General features: G+C 51.2%; 1 protein-coding gene across 1 annotated transcript; it reads right to left on the reverse strand.

The window, feature by feature from the left end:
- Positions 1 to 122: 122 nt before the first annotated feature.
- PLLP (plasmolipin) lies at positions 123 to 25,366 on the reverse strand. Its single transcript, XM_034788375.1, has 4 exons — positions 25,069 to 25,366; positions 7,681 to 7,854; positions 4,428 to 4,547; positions 123 to 1,224 (listed from the first exon to the last, which is right to left on the reverse strand). Exons 1-4 carry the CDS (start codon positions 25,207 to 25,209, stop codon positions 1,117 to 1,119), a joined length of 543 nt encoding a protein of 180 aa, XP_034644266.1. The 5' UTR covers positions 25,210 to 25,366; the 3' UTR covers positions 123 to 1,116.
- Between the last annotated feature and the right edge of the window lie 1,544 nt (positions 25,367 to 26,910).

The raw sequence follows: 26,910 nt of genomic DNA on the forward strand, positions 1-26,910 counted from the left end.
GTGAGTACTACTTTACTGGGCAAGTGAATCTCTCTGCTTTTCATTTGGCACAAAGTTTTACCTTACAGTGTTTCTTTTCAGGAAGGAAGCAAATTTCTACTAAAAACTTCCTTGACCAACAGTTGGATTTAGAAAGATTTTTATTTATAACATACAACTCGTACTTCAAATTTTAGAAATCAATAAAATAACAGTTGCAATCTCGTACCAGTGCCTAGCTTCCATTCCCACAACTCCGCCATTGCGCCGACCGAAGAGTTAATTTTACAGTATTTACATTAGAGCTGCAAGTGGCTGGGGGAGGAGTCTTGGTTTGTTTTTTAGTGAATTTAGTGCCAGTGAAATGTGCTGCATTGGCCAGCCTGGGTGACTGAAGTCTTCTTCAGAACTGCTGCACCAAAGGCAGGCCATGGATACACATCCCGTAAGCCAGTGGTTCTCAACCAGGGGTCCGGAGCCCCCTGGGGGGGCTGTGAGCAGATTTCACTTGCTCTGCCAAGCAGGGCCAATGTTAGACTCACTGGGGTCCAGGGCAGAAAGCCGAAGCCCTGCTGTGAAAGGCTGAACCCGGGGCCCATCTGGGGCTGAAGCCAAAGCCTGAGCAGCTTAGCTTTGTGGGGCCCTCCTGGCGTGGGGCCCTGGGCAATTGTCCTGTTTGCTGCCTTCTAATGCCAGCCCTGGCTTTTATATGTAGAAAAACAGTTGTTGGGGCATTGGTGGGCCGTGGAGTTTTTATAGTATGTTGGGGGGGGGGAGGGGCTCAGAAAGACATTGAGGACCCCCGCCCTAAGCTACTTTGACATGAAGAGACCAATTCCAGGGACTTCAGTCTCCCAAGTCAGTCTTTCACTATACAGGGATGCCAATTGTGGTGGGTTTTGTGCTGTGGACACTTATTCACTGTAAGCTGCATTAAAAGACCATGTGTCAGCCCTCACGTAGGCCACCAAACAGCTATTGGCCGGTCATGACTTTCAGCCACTACTGACCTAGGTCGATCTGAACGAGAGACCTAGTGATGAGAGGCTCCCTCGCTCAATGCAAATCCAGTGAGCCCTCCCGCCCCTACCCCATCAACTGTAAACTGCCTTCAAGAGACCCAGTCCTTAGGGGGGGCTAGTTAGGCACTTGACTGGTTGCTGCATTGCTGCCAAATCCTTTCCATGCCTGGAAGCTGAAGAAAGTGCTCGCCCCATAGGCTATCATCACAACGCAGGCAAAGAACTGAAAGAGAGAGCAACACAACAAAGCTCGGTTAGTTTCTCTGCAGCAGAGTATTAACAACACTTGACGCTAACGCTGCCCAGCACAGGGCTTAGAATCCGGGGCACTCATTTAGCTGGCCGAGCAGCAGCTGCCCAATAAATGCCTGGTCTGACGGATGCTTGGATTAGTGCAAATCCAGACAGGCATCTTGCCTCGGCACAAAAGACAGGAATGGGCTCTACCAATGGGTCCTATTCCTCCTTCTGCCACCAACTCACTGTAGGAGCCCAGGCAAGTTACTTAACACTGTGTCAACTCCGCCCCCCGCCCCAGCTGTGAAAGGGGATCGTGTGTTTCAATAGGTCACCTAAAGGAGGCGATGAGGCTCCATCCATTCCTATCCATAAAATGCAAAGAATTTTTAAGTCAGTCTTACGATGCAAAGATCCTTTTAAAGAGCAGGAACCTGTGTGTCTCTACCAGACTTCATCTAGTGGTACCGCCTACGAGCGTGGCACGGGTGAGAAACAGGAGCCACTGAGCGTGACTGAAAGCTGCTTATTTTGATACTAGATCCACATAGGGCCCATCAATGAGAATTAGGCACCTTAAATACCTTTGAGGGTCTGGGCTAAAGTTCTCAAACACAAGTGAGACCCCTTGAGACATGGCCATTCCCGGAGCTGAGATTTCTAGCTGGGTGGGGCTAAAAGGCCCTTCTGAAGAGTCCCTCAGGATGCCCATCTAACCGGCTATAACAAAGTGGTTTAAAGCCTTTAATAATCTCATGCACGATGGCCAAGCAGGGTTCTACCAGCGCTTGGCTGGCCAAGGCATTGAGACCTATCAGAGTTAGGAGGAGGATGGTCTTTCCCAAGGTGGGGACCTAAGCTAGATGATAGTGTTGCCTAGGCTCTTAGCTAGGCTGCAGCATGATTTTTCGATTTGGCCCCTGCATGCTGAGCAACCCATTTTTTTCCAAGGGTAAAATGGGGAAGGAGAAAGTGGCAGCTGTGGGAGAAGCAGGAGGACGTGAGGCTGAGCCTTGGGAGAGGCGAGCTGGTGCAGGAGGACGCAGAGGAGCGAGAGGCCAGCTGCGCTGCACGGCTGCAGCTGGGTGACCCAGCCAAAGAGACAGGGGCCTGGCAGGCATGCCTCATTGTTATTTATGTAGCAGTAGTGCCTGCCTGGTGAGCTAGGCATGGTCCAAGCACGAGATAACCTGCTCATTGCCCTGAAGAGCTTAGTCTTTAAGACAACAGATGAAGCGTGGGGGAAAGGAAAACCCATCGCAGCATGATTGGGGGGTGGGATGGCCTTGTTTGGATTTATTTTATTATAGTTTTTCCATGAACTCTTCCCCAGCTGCTCTCCTAGTGAACCAATATTAGCTGACCGATTTCTGGTAGGCATCACAGCGGAAGTTGGGCTTGCGCAGGAATTTGCAGGAGAGGCTAGTGACCTGGTGTATCAGCCCGGGGAGAGGGGGCTGTGGGTAGGCAGCAGAATGCAGGACAGCATAGAGAGAGCCGTGGGAGAATCGGACAGAGCAAGAAGGCTGCGTTTTGCAGGGGAGTGGGTGGGGAATAGTGCAGTAGGAGGAAGCTGTGTTTTGCCAGCAGGAGGAGATGCTGCAGAGCTGGGGTAGAGGGTCATCTCTGTGTGCTCGGCGGAAACTGAAAGCCGTTGTTCTTTCAGCTGATTCTGAGACGCCACTGAAATGGAACTAAAGGTTTCACCGGGTTCATTAACTCATCGGTGACACCAGCAGCAAGGGTGGGGCCTCATGTGCCCGCCCGCACGGCACAGACCCTGGGTTGACACTAAAATCGCTCTGAGGAAGCAGGTCTTGCTAGAAAGGTGCTAGCAGTTTCCCTGGCTTGCCTAGAGGGGATTACACGGACTGCTCTCCTTTGCCTAGGCTCTGTACCTCGAAAGCAGAGCCTCTCACCAGGAGTGCCGAGCCTCTCACCAGGAGCGCCGAGCGTGCTGGCAACAGACCGTGGAGGGAACGCACCAGTCGCTGAACCAACAGTCCTGTCCAGCTGGGTCACTTCCACTCCTCTTCCTAAAAGGCTCACTCCATTTTCCTGCTCGGTTTGGATCTCGGGCAGGTAAAAGTCATTCAGTCTCTAGGGCCAGAGTTGGGTCTACGAAAGGCAGCTCACGTCCACCTAACTCTGTGTCTACATTGCAGGGTTGTTCCTGCCGATGTCAGTCGCACCCTACCCCGACCTAATGACTCCACCTCCACGAGAGGTGTACATACAAATGGCCCTACTGGGTCAGACCAAGNAGTTTTAAATTCTAAATGAGTTTGCATGTAGCAGATGGCTCCCACAAATGTCTTCTCTCAGAGGTCTGAAGGGGAGCCCCCCCCTTCTACCCCTGTCCCCCCAGCAACCCAAACAGTTGGGAAGAGCGAAACTGCTTGAGTTTAAAGACACCTGCTATGCGGAATCGTAGTCCTGGGATTGGTAGGGCAGTCTGGGGGCTGCTTTATGCTAAGCTCTTCAGGGCTCTGTCTCTTTCTGTTTTACATTTAAATACAATGCTTATTTTCCAGGAGACAAAATGAGAGGGGCAGTTTACACAGGGTTGTTGAGACTCCAGAATAACAGTCCCAGGAAGGAGGGCTCTTGTTGTAAGCTATCTATGGTAGGTCTATGGGCCCATCACCTTCGTATCCGAGTGCCTCACAACACCCTGGTGAGGTAGATGCTATTATCCCCATTTCACAGGGGAGGAACTGAACATAAGAACATAAGAACGGCCAGACTGGGTCAGACCAAGGGTCCGTCTAGCCCAGTATCCTGTCTTCCGACAGCGGCCAGTGCCAGGTGTCCCAGGGGGAATGAACAGAACAGGGACTCATCCAGTGATCCATCCCCTGTCGCTCATTCCCAGCTTCTGGCAAACAGAGGCTAGGGACACCTAGCGCTTAGGTCAATGTAGTTAGGGTGACGTAGTTTCCCCAGCACCATTCAGTCGGGCTCTCAGTGGGAGCTCCCTCATAATGCCCCTGTTCAGTCGGGAGCGCTCCGGGTGAGGATACGCTCCACTGGCAGAGGGAGGGTAAGGTGGACATGAAAAAACAGTCATTACTGCGGTGGCTGCAAGTCGACCCTAATGTAGGACGACTTAATACTGTAGCGTAGACAAGGCCTACGTGAACACAGCACAGACACATAGGAAAAGCAGGGGCCGCATTCTATACTTACTGATGCAGCCGCTCTTTTGTTGTAGTCCCCAGGCAGCCAGAACGGAGACTTAACAGCGGCGGAGCACGTAATAAACGCAGTCACATACAGGACAGTCGCAGCCGCGTTGAATATCACTAACTAGGGAAAGAAAAGGCTGTTTTAGGACAAAGGAACCAATCTCTTTCCTTTTCTTCCTGTCACTTGTTTATCTGTCACTCTGATTTGCTCAGACTTGTCTGAAAACCAGGCCCCTTTCAGATGTCTCAAATGGGGCACCCAAAATGACTGGTCCCTTTTGACAATGTAAGCTATATATACACATACACACAAAATATATTAATTCATCTGGCTCCACCCCTAGCAGTACCCCCTGGTAGAGAGGAGTTTAGCAAAGATCTCTGGGTTGGACAAACCCATTCTCGTGCAGACAGGCAAGACCTGGTTTCCCCACCGCTCTCTCCTATGAATTTGCAAATGGTATCAGAAATGCCCAGCGCAAGGAGCATTGTGTTATAGCCCAGTTGGCTGCCTGTGACTTAATTAACACCACTTAAAAGTGAGCACTGCTAACTGCTTCACTTCTGATGGCCATCCCAAAAACCTCCTGCCCATGCTGCCATTCCTTTGAAAGGGTGAGAAGAAGCATTCCGTTTTGGGTAGGCCCACAGAATATGCATGCGATGTTCTCCTGATGATCCAACTATCTGAAGTGTGCTGTTTTCTTTGAACAGTAGGTGTCAGGCTGGTTGTATGCACAACTCAGATTGCTGCAAATGCATCCGGCACTTGCGCTCACCCTGCTGATTTGCAACAGCAAAGAAAGCATGCACTACATCAGCAGTTCTCAACCAGGGGTCTGAGGCCCCCTGGGGGGCCAAGAGCAGGTTTCAGGGGGTCCACCAAGCAGGGCCGGCATTAGACTCACCGGGGCCCAAGGCAGAAAGCCAAAGCCATGCCACCCTGAGCGCCGCCACCTGGAGCTGAAGCCAAAGCCTGAGCAGCTTAGCTTCATGGGGCTCCCTGTGGGGTGGGGCCCTGGGCAATTGCCCTGTTTGCTACCCCGTAATACAGGCCCTGGCTTTTATATGCAGAAAACCAGTTGTTGTGACCCAGGTGGGCCACGGAGTTTTTATAGCATGTTGGTGGGGGGCCTCAGAAAGAAAAAGGTTGAGAACCCCTGCACTAAATCATGCCGAAAGTGTTGAAAAATCTGGTTGTAGGGTTAAAGTAATATTTATAATTGCGTCTGGACTTTTGCAGTGTGATCTGTGGAATCCCATAGACATATTGCAGCTTTGGGGGAGTTCTTAAAAACCCCATGACTCAGTGACATGGACAGAAGAAAACTAAACGGCTCGTGAAGAGAGATTTATGCATGAGGTTGGCGAACGTGACGAAGACACTGCATCACTGGTACTAACAGAACCACTCTGGAGTAAGTAGCGACTATGCAGGTAATTAACAGGACAGCATATCTTTCCCACTTCGCTTGTGGAATGGGTGTACTAAAGTGGGGGGGGGGTTGTTAAAGAGTCGGAATTGTACTGGACATAAAACCCCCTGGCATTGCCCAGGGAAGCCGCCTGGCGTTCTGCAGAGAGGAGCACTCGCTCCATGCCTGATATGGGCCAGTCCAATTCACTCCTGGGCTTGGAGCTAAATGGCTCTGCAGTCCTTTTTTTACTATTGCGAGGACATGTTATTTTGCCTTTGTTAATTCTGGGGCCCGATCCTGCATTCCTTGCATCATCAACACTCCCACTCCAATTCCAGGGCGTTTTCATTATGCCAAGAATGCAGACGTGAGTTGTTAGTGGGTTACTTCCTTTGTTTAAAAAGCCTGTCCAGACATATAAAAAGTGGAGTCAGGCCCCTCCTCTGTCAGGGCACCGTCTGTGCCTCCATGCTGGTCTCTACAGTGGTCTGGTTCCACTGGTATATTTGCCTTGATCGTGAACAGTCCATCAACTCCCACAACTAAGAGGGTTGCAACATTGAAAAAGAGTCAGGTCCCCTGCTCTTGTCTAGATTCCAGAGGTGCTGGGACATGGGGTGCTGGGGGGGACGGGGGCTGTTGCACCCCCTGGCTTGAAGGGGTCTCCATTGTATGCAGGGTTTACAGTTTGGGTCAATGACTCTCAGCACCCCCCCTGTACAAATTGTTCCAGTACGCCTACTAGATTCCTGACACGAAAGCTGGATGCAGTGTTGGTTGAAGATTAATCCCTAATAACCCACTGCCTGTTTGGGCCAAAATTCAAAGAACTACAGTAACGCTGGTGTAAACCCAGAATCATCCCAATAAAACCAGCTGAGTTATTTAATGTTTATTGAAGCATCACCAATCACAATGTGCCCTTTACTTTCCACTGTAAAAGGCTTTTTAGAAGCATAGTGAAATGTGTCTATTCCCTGCAAAACTTTATCCTTTCCTAGGCCTGGTTTAAAACTAGAAAATTTTGCAGTGGTGTAATTCAGTTGCTATAGTTTCACCAGTACAAACCATTGATAAAGATGCATTTCTGTGAGTTTAGCTTAAGTTAAACTGCTACACATGTGACTTAAACCTTTGAATGTGCAGCTCCATTGAGGTGGGATTGGTGTGACTCAATTGATTAACTTGTGCAAGTTTTCTAATATACACAAGCCCCTGTTTGGTAACTTTGAGCTGTATCCCCCTCAGTGGTATACAGGGATATAAAGCAGGTATGACTTCAGTGCAGTTGCACCTGATTTGTATTAATGGCATTACACAAGTGTGAAACTGGCACGGGAGAGGACAGTGAAGCCCATTGTGTTTTGAAGGAAGCTGAATTTAGCATTAATTTCCATGCAAAAGTTAGAGTGCACGGAGGCCAGGTTTATACTCAGAATTTAAGTCAACCCAGTTATGAAAAATCCACATGGTGAGCGATGGAGTTAAGCTGACCCTCAGGGTAGGCAGCCATAGGTTGACAGAAGAAGTCTTCCATCAACCTAGCTACCACCTCTTGCGGAGCTGGGTTATTAATAACACAGATGGGAGAACTCCTCCCCTCTCTATAGTGAAGGGCTAGAGTGGCACTTTTCATATGGCTTTTTAAAAGCAATGTCTCCGTAATTGATGGGTCGAGTTAAAATCAAATAACATGACAAGATACAGGTGTGTTGGATGCAGATTCTGTCGGAATCAATCTTAGGGTACATCTAATCGTCAGCCCCATGAAACCATTTAACGTGGAAGGATTTCCCCTGTGAAATACACCATTTATCTGCAGCTACAGGGGCTTACCACAACAGGCCAGGGGATCACGTAGAGTTTCAGCTGAAGTTGTAGTAGATACATCACAAACAGAATGACTGTTACCAGCCAGAAGAAGATGGCTACAAACATCACCCAGCCATATGCAGGAATGGGTTGGTAAAATGTACTGGCAATGAGAGCCCACACCAGCAAGCCGAGCACCTGTGGAACAGAAAGGAAAAAGTGGTTAATAGGAAGGAAACAAATCTTTACAATTCTTCGTTCAGGGAGATTTGCCATTGATGTCAATGGGAGCAGGATCCGGCCCTTAGTTAATGAGCTTTGTCATTCATTGTTTGCAAGTGCTTCCTGCTTAAGTTTTGTAGATATGTATCTGGAACGTCAAGTTTACACTTTCCCTGGCTTTGCTGGAAAACTCTTTCGAGACCTCAGATGTCGTTTATTTGTTGGGATGGGGATGTTGACTCTTTAACAAAGAGATCTTTTCTCCCAACTGTTTGTTTAAGCATTGGAGTTAAATGACGTGTTAACAAAAAAGCAAACTAGACATATGGCTTTCAGCAGTCTGAACGTAGATCCCTTCCCCTCTCGATTAATCAGGTTTAACTGCTTGGTAACTGTGATATCATAATCCTGCAAGTTGTCCATAGAGTTTTGCAGGAAGACCTCAATATCTAATGTAAAAATCAAGCATGAAAGAAAACCTTATTCAAATATCACAATGAAGCTAAAATGGCACAAAACTCACAATTTATCCTCCTTTCCAGGTTCCTGTTAACATTTCTTTCAGGGGGATGGAATCTGTGGTCAGTCCTGTGGCTCGTTTTAGAGAGGATGGACTCTCCAGTGACGTGCATTGGGTTGATCTGACCCCAGCGAAGGCAGGTGGCACGATCATTGTGTGAAATCAAGTCCTGCAGTGGGCAGGGCATTTTCCCACGGTCTCTTCCCCACTTGGCTTTCTCATCACTATTTATAAACAGTGACAGTGATTACTTTAAACCTGCGGGGGTTGGCTGGGTTCTTTAATGAAAGGAGTTCCCTCCACCCCTGTAGGGCTGGCCTCCTTGCTTTTTTTCTGTCTATGACCTTGAGATTCCCTGGTGTGTGTTATTGATCAGTGTTACTCATCAGAATAATGACTAGTCATAACGGCTGATATTGACATAACACTTCATAGCCAGTGATCTCAACCTACACTCACCAAGCTGGTCCCATGCAATCATGCCCCACCTGCTCTCATTTTCCCCTCTCAATCCCTCTACCCTTCCCCATCCTCTGTCCTGGCTCTTTTCCCCAGTCTCAGCTTCACCCTAGCCTGGAACAGTCCCTCTCCCCTTAACAACCCTCTCTCTCCTCCTCCAAATTCCTCCTTAACACCAGCTTCTTCTCCATCTCCCATCCTTCTTTTGTCTCAGCATGAGGAGTCTTCACCTCCTCCCTCTCCTTGACCTGCTGTCTTGTGCATGTGGCTTGTCTGACTTGGCTTGGCAGCTCCTTGGGGCAGTGGGTGTATCTTACAGGAACGCACCGTGTAAACACAGGGTGCATTGGCTCTGGGGAGGGGAAGGGTGAGCCTAAGGCACTGCAGGAATCCCCTCTGAAATGCCAGGAGGCAGGCAGGAGCTTGTCTGAGAGTCTTGCACAGTAAATGGTGTGGAGCTCGGTAAGAGGGAAAAGAGGCTCGGAAGATTATGAAAACACGGGCTGTATAAGGAAAGGGCCCTGTGGTGGGGTGAGTACCTCCCACTAGCCGTGCAAAGGCTGGGTGGGCCCAATCAGCTAAATAGGCTGCAAACAGGGGAGCTTTAGACCAGAAGTAGTTGGTTGGAGAGAGGCTCACCTGTGCAGGAATAGGCTGGGCCTATAAAGCCAGGTAACAGGCCCCAGACAGGGCCGCTGAGAAAGGGCAGTTGCTTCCTGGGAAGAGGGAGGGTGTTTGGGGGCTGCAGGGAGCTAGTCTGCAGCTCCTCCCTGGGAGGAGGAGCTGGTGCACCCCAGAGAGAGAAGGGGAACCAGAGTGTAGGACGCAGCGCAGAGAAGGGGCCGTGAGGGCAGAGAGAGGAAAGCCCAGAACCGCTGAGCTGAGGGTCCCTGGACTGGAACCCGGAGAAGAAGGTGGACCCGGTTTCCCCTACCAGCTACCGAGGGCATGGCCTAGACCGGAGGCAGCAAATGGGAAGACTGCCTAGGACTGCTGATGGACTGTACCCCGGAAGGGGGGCAAACTGAGTGACCTTGCTGGAGGGCTAAGTCATGGAGTGAGAGAGGAGCTACAGACCAGAGGGATGGCAGGCAAACCGCGGAAGGGGGCGTCTACCTTGAGCTAATCCCCTGAGTGACCAGGAGGAGGCGCCAGACCAGCAGTGAGTGGAGCAGGCCCTCAGACAAATCACTCTTTACATGGGCTTCCCCACACCCTGCCTCCCCACCGTAAGAGAGCAGGCCAGGATCATTCCCCTGGGGGCGGAGAGGGCTGAGACCTTACCTGTGCCAGGCAGTGATGTACTGCCTGAATCTGCATGGTTTATAAGCAAAGGGTGAACTGGCTTATATGTGTCTATGGCTGGGGCTACACCTGTCTAACTAGAACTGCGTTTCAAGTCAATTTAGCTAAAACCGGTGCAACTTTTTCTGAGGCTTGGGTCTGCTTGGGAATTGGCCTAAAACGAGGAAGGGGCCGGGCGATCTCCGCTCAGCCTTTATTCCCAGAGCGATGTCTGCCTAGATGCTGCGGCGAAAGGCGCATTAGAAATGCAGAAGGGAAGGAATCGTGGGTCCTTGGCAGAAAGCTGGGGGTGGGGTGAGGGGCTGAAGGTGACGCTGGCTGAGAAAACACCCCTGTCTGTAGTTACGTCTTGGGAGAAACCGACTCTTTCCTTACCTAGTGATGCCACAGCCGCATGGCAGGCGCCATTGGTGCAGCATCACTGTGTTCATACAGCCGGGCCCTAGGGGTTTCCATCACACCATTGGGAACATTGTGTTTGTCATTTTGTCTGTTCCTGCAGCCTTCGCTTATTGCAGCCTGGTTCCCTTCTAGATCTTTTCTCTCGTCATGGCGGCTGCTTTCCCTTTGCCATGGCCCCGCCCCCAAGGTCCCTACAGCTCCTTTGCCGCCCTTTGGTTGGGGGGGAAGCTGGAAAGATGTACCAGAATCAGGTTACAGACTCATTTGGAAGGGGGGATGAAAGGATGAGTCTGCCGGGGCCTTTGCAAACACATCTCTCAACCTCAAAGGTGCAACCCCATGGGGGAGGTTGGGGAGAGGGGTCATAGGAGGGACAAAAATGCATCTGTTGCAACCTGGCTGATGGAAAAATCCTGGGGGGGGGAAAGGGGGTGTTCTCTTAATCCCCAAATGCCTGGTGATTAATTACCATTATTAGTCACTCCAGGCCTCCGTGAAATATGAGGAATGAACAGCTAAAACTTTGTGTCACTGGGAGCTAAGCCATCGATTTGCCAGAAGTCCGAGGGCCTCCCCTCTCTTACTGATTTCAACAAGACACGGGTTTGGCCAGTGTGCGGTTCAGGTGTCACCGGTTTAGCCCAAATAATGAACACCCAAGCGTCTGCCTAATGGAAATCACTGCTTGGCTGAGTGTGTCTGCACTCGACACCCTGCAGGGGCCCGGAAGACACCCTGCAGGGGCCATGTAATTAGAGTTGCCAACTTTCTAATCGCACAAAACCGAACACCCTAGCCCAGCCCCTTCCCTGAGGCCCTGCCCCTTCGCTGAGGCCACACCCCCTACTCCGGCCCCTCCCTGAGGCCCTGCCCCCCGCTCACTACATTCCCCCTCCCTCGGTGGCTCCCTCTCCTCCACCCACACTGACTTTCACTTGGCAGGGGTGGCGGGTTGGGGTGTGGAAGAGGGGTGAGGGCTCTAACTGGGAGTGTGGGCTCTGGGGTGGGGTCAGAAATGAGGGGTTCAGGGTACGGGAGGGTGCTCTGGGCTGGGGCAGGGGGGTAAGGGCTCTGGGGTGGGGCTGGGGATGAGAGATTCAGGGTGTGGGAGGGGGCACTGGGGTAGGGGGTTGGGGTGTGGGAGGGGGTGAGGGCTCTGGTGTGGGGCTGGGGAGGAGGGGGCTCAGGGTTGGGGCTTGGGGTGCAGGCTTAGCTCCGGTGGCCCCCGGGTGCAGTGGGGGGGACAAGGCCGGATTCCTGCCTGGCCTGACTGCACTGTACCCCGGAAGCGGCCAGCAGCAGGTCCAGCTCCTAGGCCGAGGCGCAACAGGCAGCCCTGTGTGCTGCTCTCACCCACAGCCACCGCCCCTGCAGCTCCCATTGACCGCAGTTCCCTGCCAATGGGAGTGCGGAGCCGGTGCTCAGGGCGGGGGCAGCGCACAGAGCCCTGTGGGGCCCTCCCCACCCCCTGCCTAGGAACTGGACTTGCTGGCCACTTCTAGGGCGCAGCGCAGAGCCACAACAGGTAGGAACTAGCCTGCCTTCGCTCCGCAGCACTGCTGACCGGACTTCTAATGCCCCAGTTGGCAGTGCTGACCGGAGCCACCAGGGTCCCTTCCCAGTCGAGAACCAGACACCCGGTCACCCTACACGTAATAGACACTGCAGGCTGCACTCGACCCAGACCTGCCTTGATGAGTAACCACAGCAGGAATGAACAATACATACAGCAAAGCCCACGACAATAAAACAGCCTGTTGGAAGCCAGAGGGGGGGCTGGAGAGTGTGCCCAGGATAGGGAGATAGTATTGTCTAGTGGTTAGGGCATCAGACTAGGCCTCAGGAGACTAGAGTTCTTCTCCCATCTCTGCCACTGACTCAATGGGACCCTAACAAGTCAGTCACTTCCCTTCTCTGTGCCTCAGTTTCCCCTCCTGTAAAATGGAGCTAGTAGGGCTTGGCCTCGCTGAGATCTCTGGGTGCCGAGTGCTCAGAATTGTTTTGATTTCGTTATAGTCACGGGGGGAGAATGCCAAAGGCCCTGCCTTCCTACCAACTGAGCTTTTCTATCTCGGGGAAGGCAGCAGCCCTGCTCCAGCCGAGCTCAGTGACAGGACACAGGGCAGAAGCTGGTTCCCCCGGCTCAGTTTTATTTAGGGCTTTATACACTAAACTGTACTACACCTTGCACCATTTTTGTTTAAATGACACTCTTGAGACCTCAGTAAATATAGTCATGAAGCAATGAAAGGCAGGTGGAACACACAGGAGCTATAATACTCAGTCAAATATTAGTCATGCTCGTTACCCACTGAATAATAAAGCAAATAAAGAAGGAGGAACAGAAGTGGGGGCGAAATAAGAGCTGGGTAAAAGAAGTGAAGAAGGGGTGAGTAAAACATACCCTGTAGAGAAGCACAATTAAGAGCTCTTCATTAGCTTGTAACCTAGACACACCTGCCTGACCAGCTGTTTCACTGATCCAAGCTTTCATGCAAAATTTTGTATCTACTTTCCAGTGAGTTATGGTTGCAGTTGCTGTACTTCCTGGGTTCTATTCCTGGCTCTGCCACCGACCTGCTGATGGAGCTTGGGTGAGTCACTTTGCCTCTCAGTGCCTCAGTTTCCCCTTCCACTTTTTTTTATTTAGATGGCAACCTCTTTGGGACAGGGACCGTCTCTTACGCATGTACAGCGCCTTGCAGTATTATTATGATCTGTATTACCACAGTGCCTAAGAGCCCTAATCATGGCCCAAGAGCCCATTGTGCGAAGGGCTGTACAAACAGAACAAAAAACAATGGCTTCTCTAGGCATTACCGTAACACAAATAATAGCTTCTACTTATCTGCCTTTGCCATGCTTCGGTGAGCTCTCATTGACCTCCCTTGCATACTCTACACAGCTGAGCGCTGCTGCCTGTTGGGCAGGGTGATGACAGTCTCCTAATTGGTTTATTGATCATGGCCTCTCTGTGCACGGCCTTCCTCTGAGAAGCTGTGAGTTTGTACTCACTCCCTCTGCTCTCAGCCCCAGGGCCGGGTCTAGGCACCAGCAAAGCAAGCACGGTGCTTGGGGCGGCACATTTCCAGGGGCCGCAGTCCGACCAAGCTTTTTTTTCAGGGCAGTTGCGCTCTCGGAGCTGTGCCACTTAGACGGGGCGAAGGCGCCGCGCCCCCGGCTGCAGCGGGAAGGGGAAGTCCCAGCCCCGGGACATTGAGCTGCCAGGGCCCAGCCGCTACCTGGGGAGGAGAGGGCGAGTCCTGCCAGGGAGCCGGGGCTGCGCCGCCTTGTACCACCCCTTATATCGGGGTCTCTCCGCGCGGCCGGGTGGGGGAGGGGGGGAAGCCCCTGCAGGTGCTGGGAGAAGGTGACATCGCTTCCAGCCCCACCTGAGCTTGGGGCGGCAAAAACCCTCGAGCCGGCCCTGCTCAGCCCCCTCTGTAGTGTGGGCAACCCCAGCTCTCAAGGATGAAAGGGAGTCCCTCTGGACATTTGCTTTCTGGCCTTACTGAGCAGCTCTGTCTAAATTGAAGTAGTAAGAGAATTGGAGACCTGATTCTCTTCTCTTACACCAGTTTTACACCATTCAGCTTCAGCGGAGTTACTCTCGGTTTACACCAGCGCAGGAGACAGGAGAATCAGGCTTTGTGTTGACAGGGGAAATTCTGGTTGATTTTTAACTCAATTTCTTAATTAAAACTCCACATTTGTAAAACAAAACGGGGTTGTGCCAGCCCAGTACTTGGCCAGGAGACCTCCTGGGGGATGCGGAGACTGTCCTAGAGATGGTACGTTTCCCTCTGACCAGGACTGAACCAATGCCCCAGCATGGGACGCGAGGGCACTGCTGCTGGCGTGCACTACCCACCGTGCTGGGGCATTGGTTCCGTACCAACCAGTCTTTAGGGGAAATGCCAAACCAAGGTTCTGGTTCTTCAGTGAGCACAAGCAGCCCACAAGCTTTTTGCAAGGGTGGGGGTGCCAATCATGTGCCCTAGCTATGAAACAGGGTGAGTAAATCAATGATGTTCCCTCTTTCTAAATTCCAACTCTCCCCTACTCCCGCTGTTTCACATAGAGATATTATTTAGCCCTTCTCCTTCCTTTAAACTTATAAAAGCCCATTGTCGCTGACTCAAAACAGCTGCTGTCTTTCCACCCCAGAAGTAGCTGCATTTCTTACTTGCGCCATCTGTAAAGCACATGGGATTCCTTCAGGAGGATGGGCACTATAGAGATCAAAGGACTATGTTTGAAGGAAATGCTATTCGTAAGCTAATGACCCAGTACGTCCCCAACGTGCTGGTGAGCTATTCTGCACCACTGATGTCAATGGGGTGTGGCAGGTGGGAGACAAATCAGGCCCTATAGCTCTTTGCTGTGAGACCTGACAGATGAGCCCAAACCGCAGAGCTGAACTCTCCGAAACTTTAGGCTGGCTCTGGCCTTCCCTGGGCGGCTCGCTGTTCAGACATTGTGCCGAATAGTCCGCCTAAATTTTCCTTTTCACAATTTCATCCCATCGCTCGCCCTCATTACAGCCCCAGGCATCTGCCTAAAGAATCCCCCCCTCCCCACTTCATCTGCATCTGGCCTGCGACTCTGTTACAATAGTGACATTTGCCACGCCCCAGTATCTACCTCGTCATTGGGGGGCGTCTCAGTGCATCAGCCCCACCCTCAGCGACTTCTGTCCGTATTGCCCTGCTGGGCTCTGGCCTGGGCACCGTCCAGACTGAGCAATACCCCACCCTCCACCTGGGGACCTGCAGCCTCTTCCCAGCTGTTTCCATGGTTATCCCTGCGCCAGCTCGCTCTGCCCCTCCCCCGCCAGGAAACACAAGCCCTCTCTGGGGACTCAGGTCCCATTGTCTTTCCCTGCCCCCTCCGCCACACCTGGAGAAGGAGCAGAGCTGCCTGGGAGCACACGGGCTGTTCCCTGCTCCTTTGTCCAAGGTGGCTCAGTCTCTGCAGTGTCTCCACTGTGCCCAGGGCCGGCTCTGGCTTTTTTGCCACCCCAAGCAAAAAAGCCTCCTGCCGCCCTCCCCCCCCCGCCCCCGCCCCAGCCCGGCCTTGGGCCACTCTCCCTGACCGGCCGGAGCGCAGGGGGGCGGCTCCGGTCTCCCCGGCGGATGGAGCCCCAGGAGGAGGGCGGAGAGCCCGGCCAGGGCTCCGCTCTCCCTGGCGGCCGGAGCTGGAGTGCCGCGCCACCCCCCTCCAGGTGCCGCCCCAAGCACAAGCTTGGTGGGCTGGTGCCTGGAGCTGGGCCTGACTGTGCCTTCCTTCAGCTTTCTAAGGAGAGAGAGCTCCCAAAGCCCACCGCCTTACCGGAGAAGCTGTCTGCTTGCTGCTTATCCTCACACCCAGCTCCTACATACATGTCCACATACATGTGTGCATAAGTGCATGCAACAGGGAGGCATTCCTACATATATATATATATATGTTCACATGCATCCACACCCACTCGCAGCTCGGCAGGCGCTGGAGCTATTTTTGAGGGCAGAGGACCCAAAAACCTGCGGCTGGGGTAGGGTGACCAGACAGCAAGTGTGAAAACCCGGGACAGAGGGTGGGGGGTAATAGGTGCCTATATAAGAAAAAGTCCCAAATATCAGGACTGTCCCTATAAAATCGGGACATCGGGTCACCCTAGGCTGGGGAGCGGTAAAGTAGCGGGGCCCTCTTTTCTCCTCCCCCTCCTTCTTGCAGGCAGCTCTCGGGGAGATGGCGCGTAGCAGAGACCAGGAGGCGGTAGCGGGGGGAAGAAGGGACAAGCAGTTTCTCCTCCCTTCCAGCAGCTAGAGGTGGGAGCGGAGCATCCCGTTTATCTGACCCCTGCGAGCCAGAGGCTAATCCTGTAACTGGTGCCGCAGAGCAAAGCGGGGGAATTTCCAGCCCGGCCCCTGCTCTCCGCTCCAGGCAGCGGTTGGGCCACTGGGCATCCAACCTGGCCCCTGGCCTCGCTGGTGGCAGCTATGGTTGCCAACCCTCCAGGATTGTCCTTGAGCCTCCAGGATTGCCCGGGAGGCTCCAGGAATTAAAGATTCATTTTGAAGATCACATCATGCGATGAAACCTCCAGGAATACATCCAACCCAAACTGGCAACCCTCAGTGCAGCACGTGTCCCCTCTCATTATCTTCTATTACTGGCTGTGGCCCACTGGCAAACTTGTCAGGGCAGCCGCTTCGTCTCCTCTGCCTCAGAGGCGGGTGGTGATGCCAGCTGAACGTCCTCCTCTCGGGGAACCCCCAGGGAGTGCCGCACGCCCAGGCTGCCCCTCCGAGGAGCAATGTTCCTTAGCCCCCCATGGGACCTCAGCAACAAACCCCACTGCACGTGGGGATGGGCTCCGTGCGTGGCCTGCTGCCTTATTGGACGCGCAGCCCCAGCCACCGCAGCGCGCTTTCCTCCCCTTTGGTACCCCGGATGCTCAGGAGCCGTGCGAGTCCTGTCTGCCAGCCAGTTACCAGAGAACAAACGCATCTTGTGAGCGCCCTGGTCTGGAAGGGCCCTGAGCGCTGCAGGCCGGCAGCAACAAAGCTTAGCTGGGCGGTGTTTATAGACAAACGTCCAGGGAGTTTGTTCCAGCTGATTTAATAACCCTCCCTCCCCCGCCCGTGCTCAGTGCTTAAAGGCACAGTTTCCCATCCCCCCCACACCCCTTTGCCAATACCAGGGTTTGTTTCTTCCCCGGTCAGAAAATAATGGATTAACTCTTCTTCCCACTGCAAGTTCTTACACCTGATCTTCGGCAGAGGCTTTTGACCTCCTTATGCTTCTGTGTTATCTGCAGCGTGGGTCCCAGGATATGCGAGACAAGGTGGGTGAGGGCTTATCTTTTCCACGCCCAGAAGCTGGTCCACTAAAAGATATGACGTCACCCACCCACTCTTATCTGACATTCAGAGCCCCAGTTCCTCACAGTAATTACCCCACCCCAGCCACACCAGAAAGTTCATGATGATTTAACACCTGCTTTGCCTCGGGCAGCGCCTAGCAAACTACTGATAAAGCAGCTGATTAGGCCTTTCTGCAGAAAGCGATCAGACGCTCCACCCAGGCCTGTGCTGCTGCAGGGCACTCGGTGCAATCTCAGAACTAACAGACGTGAGGCAAACGGAAGTGCCTTTGCTCACCCAGTTTGTTTTTAGCACCTAGAATGAAGAGGCCCTCACTGAGGAAGGGTTGTCCAGGGGGTAGGAGCTTGGCCTTGGAATTGGGAGGCCTGGGTTCTGTTCCTGACTCTGCCACTGACCTACTCTGTGACTTTGGGCAAGTCACTTTGCATCTTTGGTCAACCCCATCCCACCCCCCACTTGTCTAGGTCTTTGGGACAGGAACTCTCGCTCACTGTGTGTCTGTACAGCGCCTAACACAATTGAGTTCTGATCTTGATAGGGTTCGGTGCTGCTGGAGAACAGTCAAGAAGAATGATATAATAACTTTCTAATGCCAAATCGTGAGATCCTTATTCAACTTTTCACGCAGTCTGTCTTTAGGATTGGGCCCTAACATTCGAGGTGGAAAAGGTCCTCCAATCCATCTCCCTGCCAGTGCAGGGTTGTTCCTAACTTCCAGAGCCTTGTCCAGCTTGGTCTTAAATGTTCCAGATGAATAGGGGCTTCCATTTCTTCCTGGGGAGGCTCAATGTTCAGACATTACACCTAACAGTCAGCCTAAATTTTCCTGTTCACGATTTCATCCCTTTGCACTGAGGTTGAAGGGCTGCTGAAAGCTCTTAATAAAGCTGTTCATGGCATCCAAGAAGAATTTGGCAAAGCACCTGGACCCAAATTCAGACCTTGGTATCAACGCATGGTCAGTACTGGGCTCCCGGCCATTGCACCTGCGAACACAAGATCTGAACTTGGCCATGTGTCCGTTGCGTTTGGAGGACTGGCTTAGGGAGCCCAGCAGATCCATCTAGCGAAGAATGGCTGGAAGGAACAGCCTACATAGAATCCCTGCTCTGCCAAACCAAAGAGCAATGCTAGGTGCCGGGCTGTGAGTTAAATGGTTATCTTGGGCTGGCGGGAGGAGGTTGGCTTTTAGAGATGGCATCCAGCACAAAACAGGCCCTAATATCAAACCATTTGAATGCTCAACATTCTCACTTAGGTTGACTGATTTAATCGGGTGGATCCTAATGCCCAGCGGGGATATTTCCCGCACCAGATCCCTTTGTACGGCCCCATCGTTGCGGAGTGATAACGATATTTAATTGCACGATCTACTGTTGATTATTCAAGTCAGTGACTATTACATCATTCTGGGGCTGCATTTTTCATTCCGGAGACAGGCCTGAGCAGCAAAGTTTGGACCAGACTATTCCCAAAGTTCGGGCACATTTGGATCCTGGGTATTGGATCAGCCCATATCCGAGATAAGGGTCAGCTGCGCAGTTATGGATCCAGATGGAAACTTTCCCTGCGTTAGGCCCAGCAGGGTCCTGATTCCGACTCGTCTCTGGTTCTGAGATAAATGGATCTGACGGACGACTCTACATCCATTAAGCCTCCATTGACATAGAGGAGAATGATCCTTTGAAAGCAGCTGGCTGGCGCCTTGATTTACCACCAGGGACTCTACGTAAGTCTTCATTGCTTATTGTCAAGAAAGAAACATTAGAACACAAAAGTCATTGTCCTTCTGGAGTACAAAGGCCCTGGTTCCCAGAGGCCCTGCTCTCGCCTCAGTCTGGACAATGCCTTCTTTTTTTCCCCATCAATTTCCAACACTCGTGATTGCAAAATACGCATTAGAAAAAAATCCCTAACAAGGAGCTCAGGGAGCAGGAGATGCTACAGAACAGTGGCCTTGCTTCAGGTGAGCTCCACCTCTAGCCTACCTTCTTCACAACAGCTCAGAGCTGTGGCCCCTACCTATGGCTGCTGCCTTTAAAACACTGGCCACGAGGACCACGCCACAATGCCAGATGGACACGTTTGTGTTGCAGCATCTTGACACGGTGCCAGTGTGATGTCACCGCAGGGTGATGTTCTGGGTGGGCACCAAGAATGGTTTGGGGACCTGAGTTCTAAAACATGTCGGTGCAATTGGCATGGAAAACGAAGGGCATGAAGCAAGCGCCTGATTTAACAGAGAAGCCCCAGGACTGGGCATGCGCACTGAGCGTTGGCATGCACAGTTTCAGCAATTGCACACACAAGTCAGGCCCAGCATTGCATGCGCACTTTTGCATGCACAGTTCTGTGGACACATGTTAGAAAATCAGGCCCTTTATGCTTCTGGAAACCTAGATTCAGGGCATCCGCCATATGTGCTGGACTGCTGCCCTAGGGAGCGTCTCTTCCTGCTACTCCCATTGTTTGAACTGCACGGCGTTTCATCACAAAATCCAAACTCAGTTCCAATTTACTGAAGGCTCCCTCCAGGTCTTAAGGTTTTCTGGGAGCTGCTCTACGGTTTACATTAGACCTGGGAGTAACCTGCGGTTTGCGTGTGATCCTTGCTGATTTTGAATCATAGAATATCAGGGTTGGAAGGGACCTCAGGAGGTCATCTAGTCCAACCCTCTGCTCGGAGCAGGATCAATCCCCAGTCAGATTTTTTTGCCCCAGATCCCTAAGTGGGCCCCCTCAAGGATTGGGTTTAGCAGGCCAATGTTCAAACCTTTTGACCAAGCTTCACTTTGAGATCAGGGGTGAGCAGAACAAATCCCTCATGGATACAATCAAATAAAATACTCCTGAATTTAAGCCTCATGGTCCTTATGGCCCAGTCATGCTCCCGCTTACTTCACTGGGGCAGGATCTGGCCTTTGTTTCTTAATCACAAGCTGCTCGGGGTATTGGTGCTTCGTACAATCTGTGTATCTCGGTTCTGGCTTTGGTTGGGCCTCCCTTGAATGTTTTCCTTGGCTAAAGGGCTTGTGTCTTACACCGGTCACTCCTCCACCTTGGGCTGGGATCATAAACTAAGCGGCATGGGGCCGGGTGAATGGTTTGATAGGAGGCTGACAAGGAAACTAGGGACAGGTGTTAATAGGGAGGCAAATCTCTTCCCCTCTAACGCAGCACTGGAGCAATGCCCCTAACTGGTGTGAAGAGCTGTGCGCCGCTGAAGGCGCTGTTTTGTGAATGAGATAGAAGACTGAGGCCCTGACTGCTCGTGCAGATTAAAGATCTCGTGGCAATTTTGTTACTATAATGGGGCTAACGACAAACACCTAGATTTGATTAAAGTCCTAGCCAACTTCCAGTTTACCTAATTTCATTTTGCCTACTTAAAATTGCCCTTCTCCTAACAATTGGATAACTACTGCTTCTTTACTTCCTATCCTCCACTATTGTGTAGAATTACTGCACGCTATTACACTGCAGAGGTGGTTGCATTTTGTTGGTGAGTAAATAGTTCTTGTCTGGGGCCTGCAAAGCACTTTGGAATCTTCCTGTTTGACAAGTTCCTGAGAAAGCAGGGCCGCTCCAGTTCGCTCTGTATTCCCGACCTCCTCACAATCTGGTTTGGTTGGTACCACTCAAGAAAGTATTGTGGATAGTTCTCTGAAAACATCCACTCAACGTGCAAAGGCAATCAAAAAAGCAAACAGCATGTTGGGAATCATTAGGGAAGGGATAGATAAGATAAAAAATATTATATTGCCTCTATATATGGTACACCCACATATTGAACACTGCATGCAGGTGTAGTCACCTCAACTCAAAAAAGATATACTGGAAATAGAAAAGGTTCAGAAAAGGGAAACAAAAATGGTTAGGGGTATGGCTATTAGCCAGGATGGGTAAGGAATGGTGTTCCTAGCCTCTGTTTGTCAGAGGATGGAGATGGATGGCAGGAGAGAGATCACTTGATCATTGCCTGTTAGGTTCACTCCCTCTGGGGCACCTGGCATTGGCCACTGTCGGTAAACAGGATACTGGGCTAGATGGACCTTTGGTCTGACCCAGTCTGGCTATTCTTATGTTCTTATGAATGGCTTTCGTATGAGGAGAGATTAATAAGACTGGGACTTTTCAGCTTGGAAAAGAGATAACTAATGGAGGAGAGGATAGAGGTCTATAAAATCATGGCTGGTGTGGAGAAAGTAAATCAGGAAGTGTTATTTACTCCTTCTCATAACATAAGAACTAGGGGTTGTCAAATGAAATTGATAGGCAGCAGGTTTAAAACAAACAACAGGAAGTATTTCTTCACACAACGCCCAGTGGAATTGTTTGCCACAGGATGTTGTGAAGGCCAAAACCATGAGAAGGTTAAAAAAAGAACTAGGTAAGTTCCTGGAGGGCAGGTCCGTCAATGGCTATTAGCCAGGCTGGGCAGGGATGGTGTCCCTAGCCTCTGTTTGCCAGAAGCTGGGAGTGGGCGACAGGGGATGGATCACTTGATGATCACCTGTTCTGTTCATTCCCTCTGAAGCACCTGGCATTGGCCACTATCGGAAGACAGGATACTGGGCTAAATGGACCTATGGCCTGACCCAGGATGGCCGTTCTTATGGTGATATGGCACAGATGGTATGACTATGGCTGACTGTGAGAGAGGATCTCCTAGCTATGGGTACAGGTAAGGAGTCCAGGCTTGGTATCTCAGGTCTATCAGCACCTGCAATGCCCTGGACCATGACCTTTTGTTGCCTCCCCTCTGGCACCAGCATGGTCTGGGAGTAATGGCCTTACAAAGGGCTTGCACTGTCCTCTCTGTCACTCCACTCTGTCCCCAGTCCCGTTCCATGTGTATGTACAGCCCCTGGGAGGGCAGGATCCCTTTTCACGGAATCGCAGCACTGCAGGCTCTGTTTTCCCCAGGGTGGGGGTGAGGATGAGAGCTGCAGCTCAATCAACTCAGGATGGAAATGATGCTGGTTGGCCGGGGCAAGCACTGCGGGGAACGTGGGCGGGCTGAGCCTGCACCCGCTCTTGGAAGTCTATTGCCTTCCCTTTTCCGATACAGCCCACAGCCAAGGCACTTACTCAGTCCGTCATTGCTCAGACACTCCCAGGCATGGGCAAGGAATGATCTCGTCACAGCGGTCCTGGCCTCTACCCCTCCTCACTAGAGTATTGCCACGCCCTCGATTTGGTGCTACCTTTGAAGAGCATTCAGAAGTTGCTGTTGAAGGTGTAGGTGGATACTTTGTTACACTGATACTCCGCTCAACATTCCACACTGGCTACCTGGGGGCCGAGCAAGGTGCTGGTTTTGATCTTCCAAGGCCTGAATGGTCTAGGGACCAGCTTTGTCAAATAAAAACCAGCCACATCTACTAGTGCCAGGGAACTGGGAAGTAAAAGTAACTAATCTAGTTACATTTGGGGCTGGGGGGTGCGTGGTGGAATAGACCCCGTGGATGAGCAAGTAATAAGAAAATCATCTGAGATGGTCACGGGGCCAAGGAATCATTTTAATGGATGGGTTTTTATCCTGACAATTTCCCCTGGCATTTAAAGAGTCCTAGGCTCCCAGATCCTAGGAAAGGGAACCGATTCACATAGCTGAGTGGGTAGAAAGACTGGGAGGAAGGGGCACTGGCAGAGGTATTAGAATGAATGGGGGTATGATGTGATCTCTAAACATTACAGCCCTCGTTCAAATTAAGAGAAGCTCAGACTTCCTCTCACAAAGATCTTCCAAAGGTGTTTCTTGAACTAACTCCATGTCAGATTGTCAAGGGGCTGAGTGTAATTTAGTACCCGTTTAAAGGAGTTTCTTATGCCATTTAGAGTGATCTTCATTACTAGAGGAGGTGAATATTATCAGCATGAAATCTCTTTAAAGCTTCGTGATATGCTTTTCTTCTGACTGCTGATCTGTCAGTACAAAATGTCCGTGTGATTGGGGGATGATGTAGGGAGCAAACAAGCTCTTTTGTCTTGTCATATTATGAGACTGTACACTTTTAAAAAAAAGTCCATCTTGTTTGTCTCTAATTTGGTCACAGTGGCTCGTACTTTATAAAGACTCCAGTGTCTATTTTCCATGGGTAGCCAACCGGAGCAATTCTCTGTTTCAAGGTTCTCCAGCTACCACCATATTCCGGCTACAGCTCTCCCCATGAAGAGACTCTGAGTACTGAAATGTGTTTAAAGCATGCGACAGTTGAAAGTCTGGATGGAGGTGCTGTTACCCTTACCCCCTCCTCCACTCTAAAGGGCAAAGGTCGCAGAATGTGTTACTAGGGTACCTGTTCCACTGCTTTGCAACCCGCCATTTGTGGTTAATTTTCGTTAATCAAGTGACCTGATTAACTAAACAACCTTTCATACTTTATAATCAGAATGCAATGCATGAAAATAACCAGTTCATAGCACAGTGGATCACTATGTAACACAATGCTAATATGCTGGGCCCAAGTTTTCCTCTGTTACACTGTTGCAACTCTGGCCTGGAGCAGTGGAATCTTGGTTCTGTTTTCACGTGCACTGGTATAAACCAGAAGTAACTTGCTGAAGTCAGTGGAGTTACATTAGTCTAAACAAGCACAGATTAGATCAGCATCAGGCCCACAATTTTTCTATGGCATTCAGCTGTTCTCACTTTGATTTTACTACAGTGCAATGCCACTGACTTCACTGGACTTACTCCGGATTCACACCATGAGCGGAGAATCAAGCCATTAATACTTGTATAGACTTTTCTCCCCTCGTTACATGTCAAACCATACATCTAATTCTGTCAAGCTTAAAAAATGTCCCCAGTACACTGCCCTCTAACTAGCTATTACCTATTTAAAAAACAAACAAACAATAGTTTAATGGTCCAGCTGGTGCACTTAGCTTGCTGGAGTGTAACTGGTTGTGGATGGGGCCACTGAGTTTGCTCATTCCCCTAAAGCAATCATGGAGCGCTGTAAAAGTGCTCAGGATTTGTGCCCTCGCCTCCAGGTGTTTGTTCAAACTTTGCTTTGAAATTAGGGCAGAAATGGCCCATTTTTTAGCACGCCAAGAATTCTCGCCAGAAAAGGGGAATCTGGGTAAAGTGACACAAGGGTGGTTGGGTGCCCCCTGGAAGCACAAAGGCTGCAGCCCCAGGCTCGGGGCCTGTCTCTGCCAGCAGCCGCTCTGCTCCTGCTCCTACCCCGGGGAGGCACAGAGGCTCTCTGGTGAATTTCACCATCGAAACCCAGGCTGCTGACACTGACAAAGGGAGACGAGGCGGTGAAAGTGACCAGACAAGCGGGCAGGGGGCTGGGAGAGACGCGTGGGCCAGGCGCCCGTGTGCGCGGTGTCTCGTCCGGTGTATCTGCTGATACACCGGCGGGGAGCTAGAGCCTCCCCGCCACAGGTGACTGGGATCAGTTTACAGCCCCGGCTCCCCGCACAACACGTCGGGCTGGGGGGGCGCTCAGGGCGTTTGCACAAAGGGTTGGAGGAAGGAGGTGGGGTTTGGCCCCACACACACCAGGTGCCTCTTACCTGTGTCTGGCGCGGGGGGCTCAGAGCTGAGCCCCCCCCGTCTCCCTCCTGGGGGAGCAGCCCCCGTGCCAGCCCCAACCCCTGCCGGGAGCTCGTACTCACCAGCTCCACAATCATGAGCAGCCCGAGGAAGGAGCGGAGGAAGCCGAGGTCCAGGGCGAGGGAGCGCAGCGCGGGGAGCGGGCCGTGCGCCCCGGCCGGGGTGCTGGTCTGCGTGCGGACTTTGGCTGGGAACTCGGCCATGGCGCGGAGGGGCGGCCCCGATCCTGCAGCCGCGGGCTCAGGCTCTCGCCATGGTGCGGGGCGCGCCCTGCTCGCTGCGCTCCCTCGCCGGCCTCGGGCAGGCACCAGCGGGGAGGGGACCCGGCTACCCAGTGACAGGAGCCGCCTCGCCTCGGGCCCGGAGTTCAGTCAATGATCCTCCCTCCCTCCCGCCGGCCGGGAGATTAACCCCTCCGCTGCCGCCGGAGCCGGGCTGCCCGGAGCTTTCGCAGCCAGAGCTCGCGTGGGCGGGCCCGAGCCGGGAGATACAATCTATCTGTCCCCACACACCCCTTCTATCTATCTATCCCCCCATACCTCTATCTATCTCTCTATCCCCCACACCTCTTCTATCTATCTATCCATCTATCCCCCATACCTCTATCTATCTCTCTATCCCCCACACCTCTTCTATCTATCTATCTATCTATCTATCTATCTGTCTATCCCCACACACCCCTTCTTTCTGTCTATCCCCATCCACCCCTTCTATCTATCTATCCCCACACACACCCTCTATCTATTCCACCCTTCCTCCCTCCCTCCCTTCCAGCCATTCTCTCCTATTGCACCCAAATCCCCAGTTTTATTCCAATCCCTGGTCATGGTGATTGTTTTTGTCAGTGTCTCTTGTTCTGTCCGGGGTGATTTAGAGCGAGGGCTCTCAACCTTTCCAGACCACTGTGCCCCTTTCAGGAGTCTGCTTTGTCTTGTGTACCCCCAAGTTTCACCTCATTTCAAAACTACTTGCTTACAAAATCAGACCTAAAATACAGAAGTGTCACAACACACCGTTACTGACAAATTGCTGACTTTCTCATTGTTACCACATGTGATAAATGATGGGGAGGGGGAGCTCCCTTTTATGGACACTCAGCCAGCCACTTAGCTATAAAGTCCCTCTTGGTGGTGCTTGCTTTACCTGTAAAGGGTTTAAAAATCCCCCAGGTAAAGGAAAGGGAGTGGGCACCTGACCAAAAGAGCCAATGGGAAGGCTGGAACTTTTTTAAATGGTGAAAAAAGCTTTCCCTGTGTGTTCTGGGGTTGTTCTCCGGAGAGAGGAACAGAGCAAAGTCAGGGCTATGACTATGCTGTAAAAAGCTTTTTGTCAGGTATGGAAATCATCCGATTAAGAATGACCCAAATATGTCAGTAGATCAGGAAATGTCTAGAAAGCTGCAATTAGGTTATTTCTTTTATTTTCGGTAAGGCTTGTGGACTACTCTGTGCTAACTCCAGATGTTTTTGTTTTGCTGGTAACCTTTAAGCTGAACCTCAAGAGAGCTATTCTTGATGCTTATTTTTTGTAATTGTTTCTTTTACGATCTAGCAAAAAGCCTAAGTTCCAGATGTATTTTCTTTCTTTTTGTTTTTAATAAAATGTACCCTTTTTAATAACAGGATTGAATTTTTGGTGTCCTAAGAGGTTTGTGCACATTGTGACGTTGTGCAGTCTATATGGTTTTATAAAAACTTGATCATAAGTCAATATAATGTAACTGAGCTGGTTTTAGAGAAAATACGGTAATAAGTGAATGTAACGTAACTGGGATATGCTTCATGCAAAAGGTCTCTTGTAAGGTATCATTACAAAGCTTATAATCTACTGAGTATGATCATCTGATTTGTATAAATGTACCACTCTTGTATCTAAAACTAGAAATATAAAATGTAACTCTGAGG

The sequence above is a fragment of the Trachemys scripta genome, chromosome 13 (genome assembly GCF_013100865.1).
Source record: "Trachemys scripta elegans isolate TJP31775 chromosome 13, CAS_Tse_1.0, whole genome shotgun sequence".
Lineage (NCBI taxonomy): Eukaryota > Metazoa > Chordata > Testudines > Emydidae > Trachemys > Trachemys scripta.

Bases quoted from the DNA above. Each gene is read 5' to 3' on its own strand.
- PLLP (XM_034788375.1), bottom strand. From the start codon at position 25,209: ATGGCCGAGTTCCCAGCCAAAGTCCGCACGCAGACCAGCACCCCGGCC. The intron at 4,548-7,680 runs GTAAGCCCCTGT...TTCTTTCCCTAG, and splicing joins TGATCCCCTGGCCTGTTGTG to TTAGTGATATTCAACGCGGC. The intron at 1,225-4,427 runs GTAAGTATAGAA...TCTCTCTTTCAG, and splicing joins ACAAAAGAGCGGCTGCATCA to TTCTTTGCCTGCGTTGTGAT.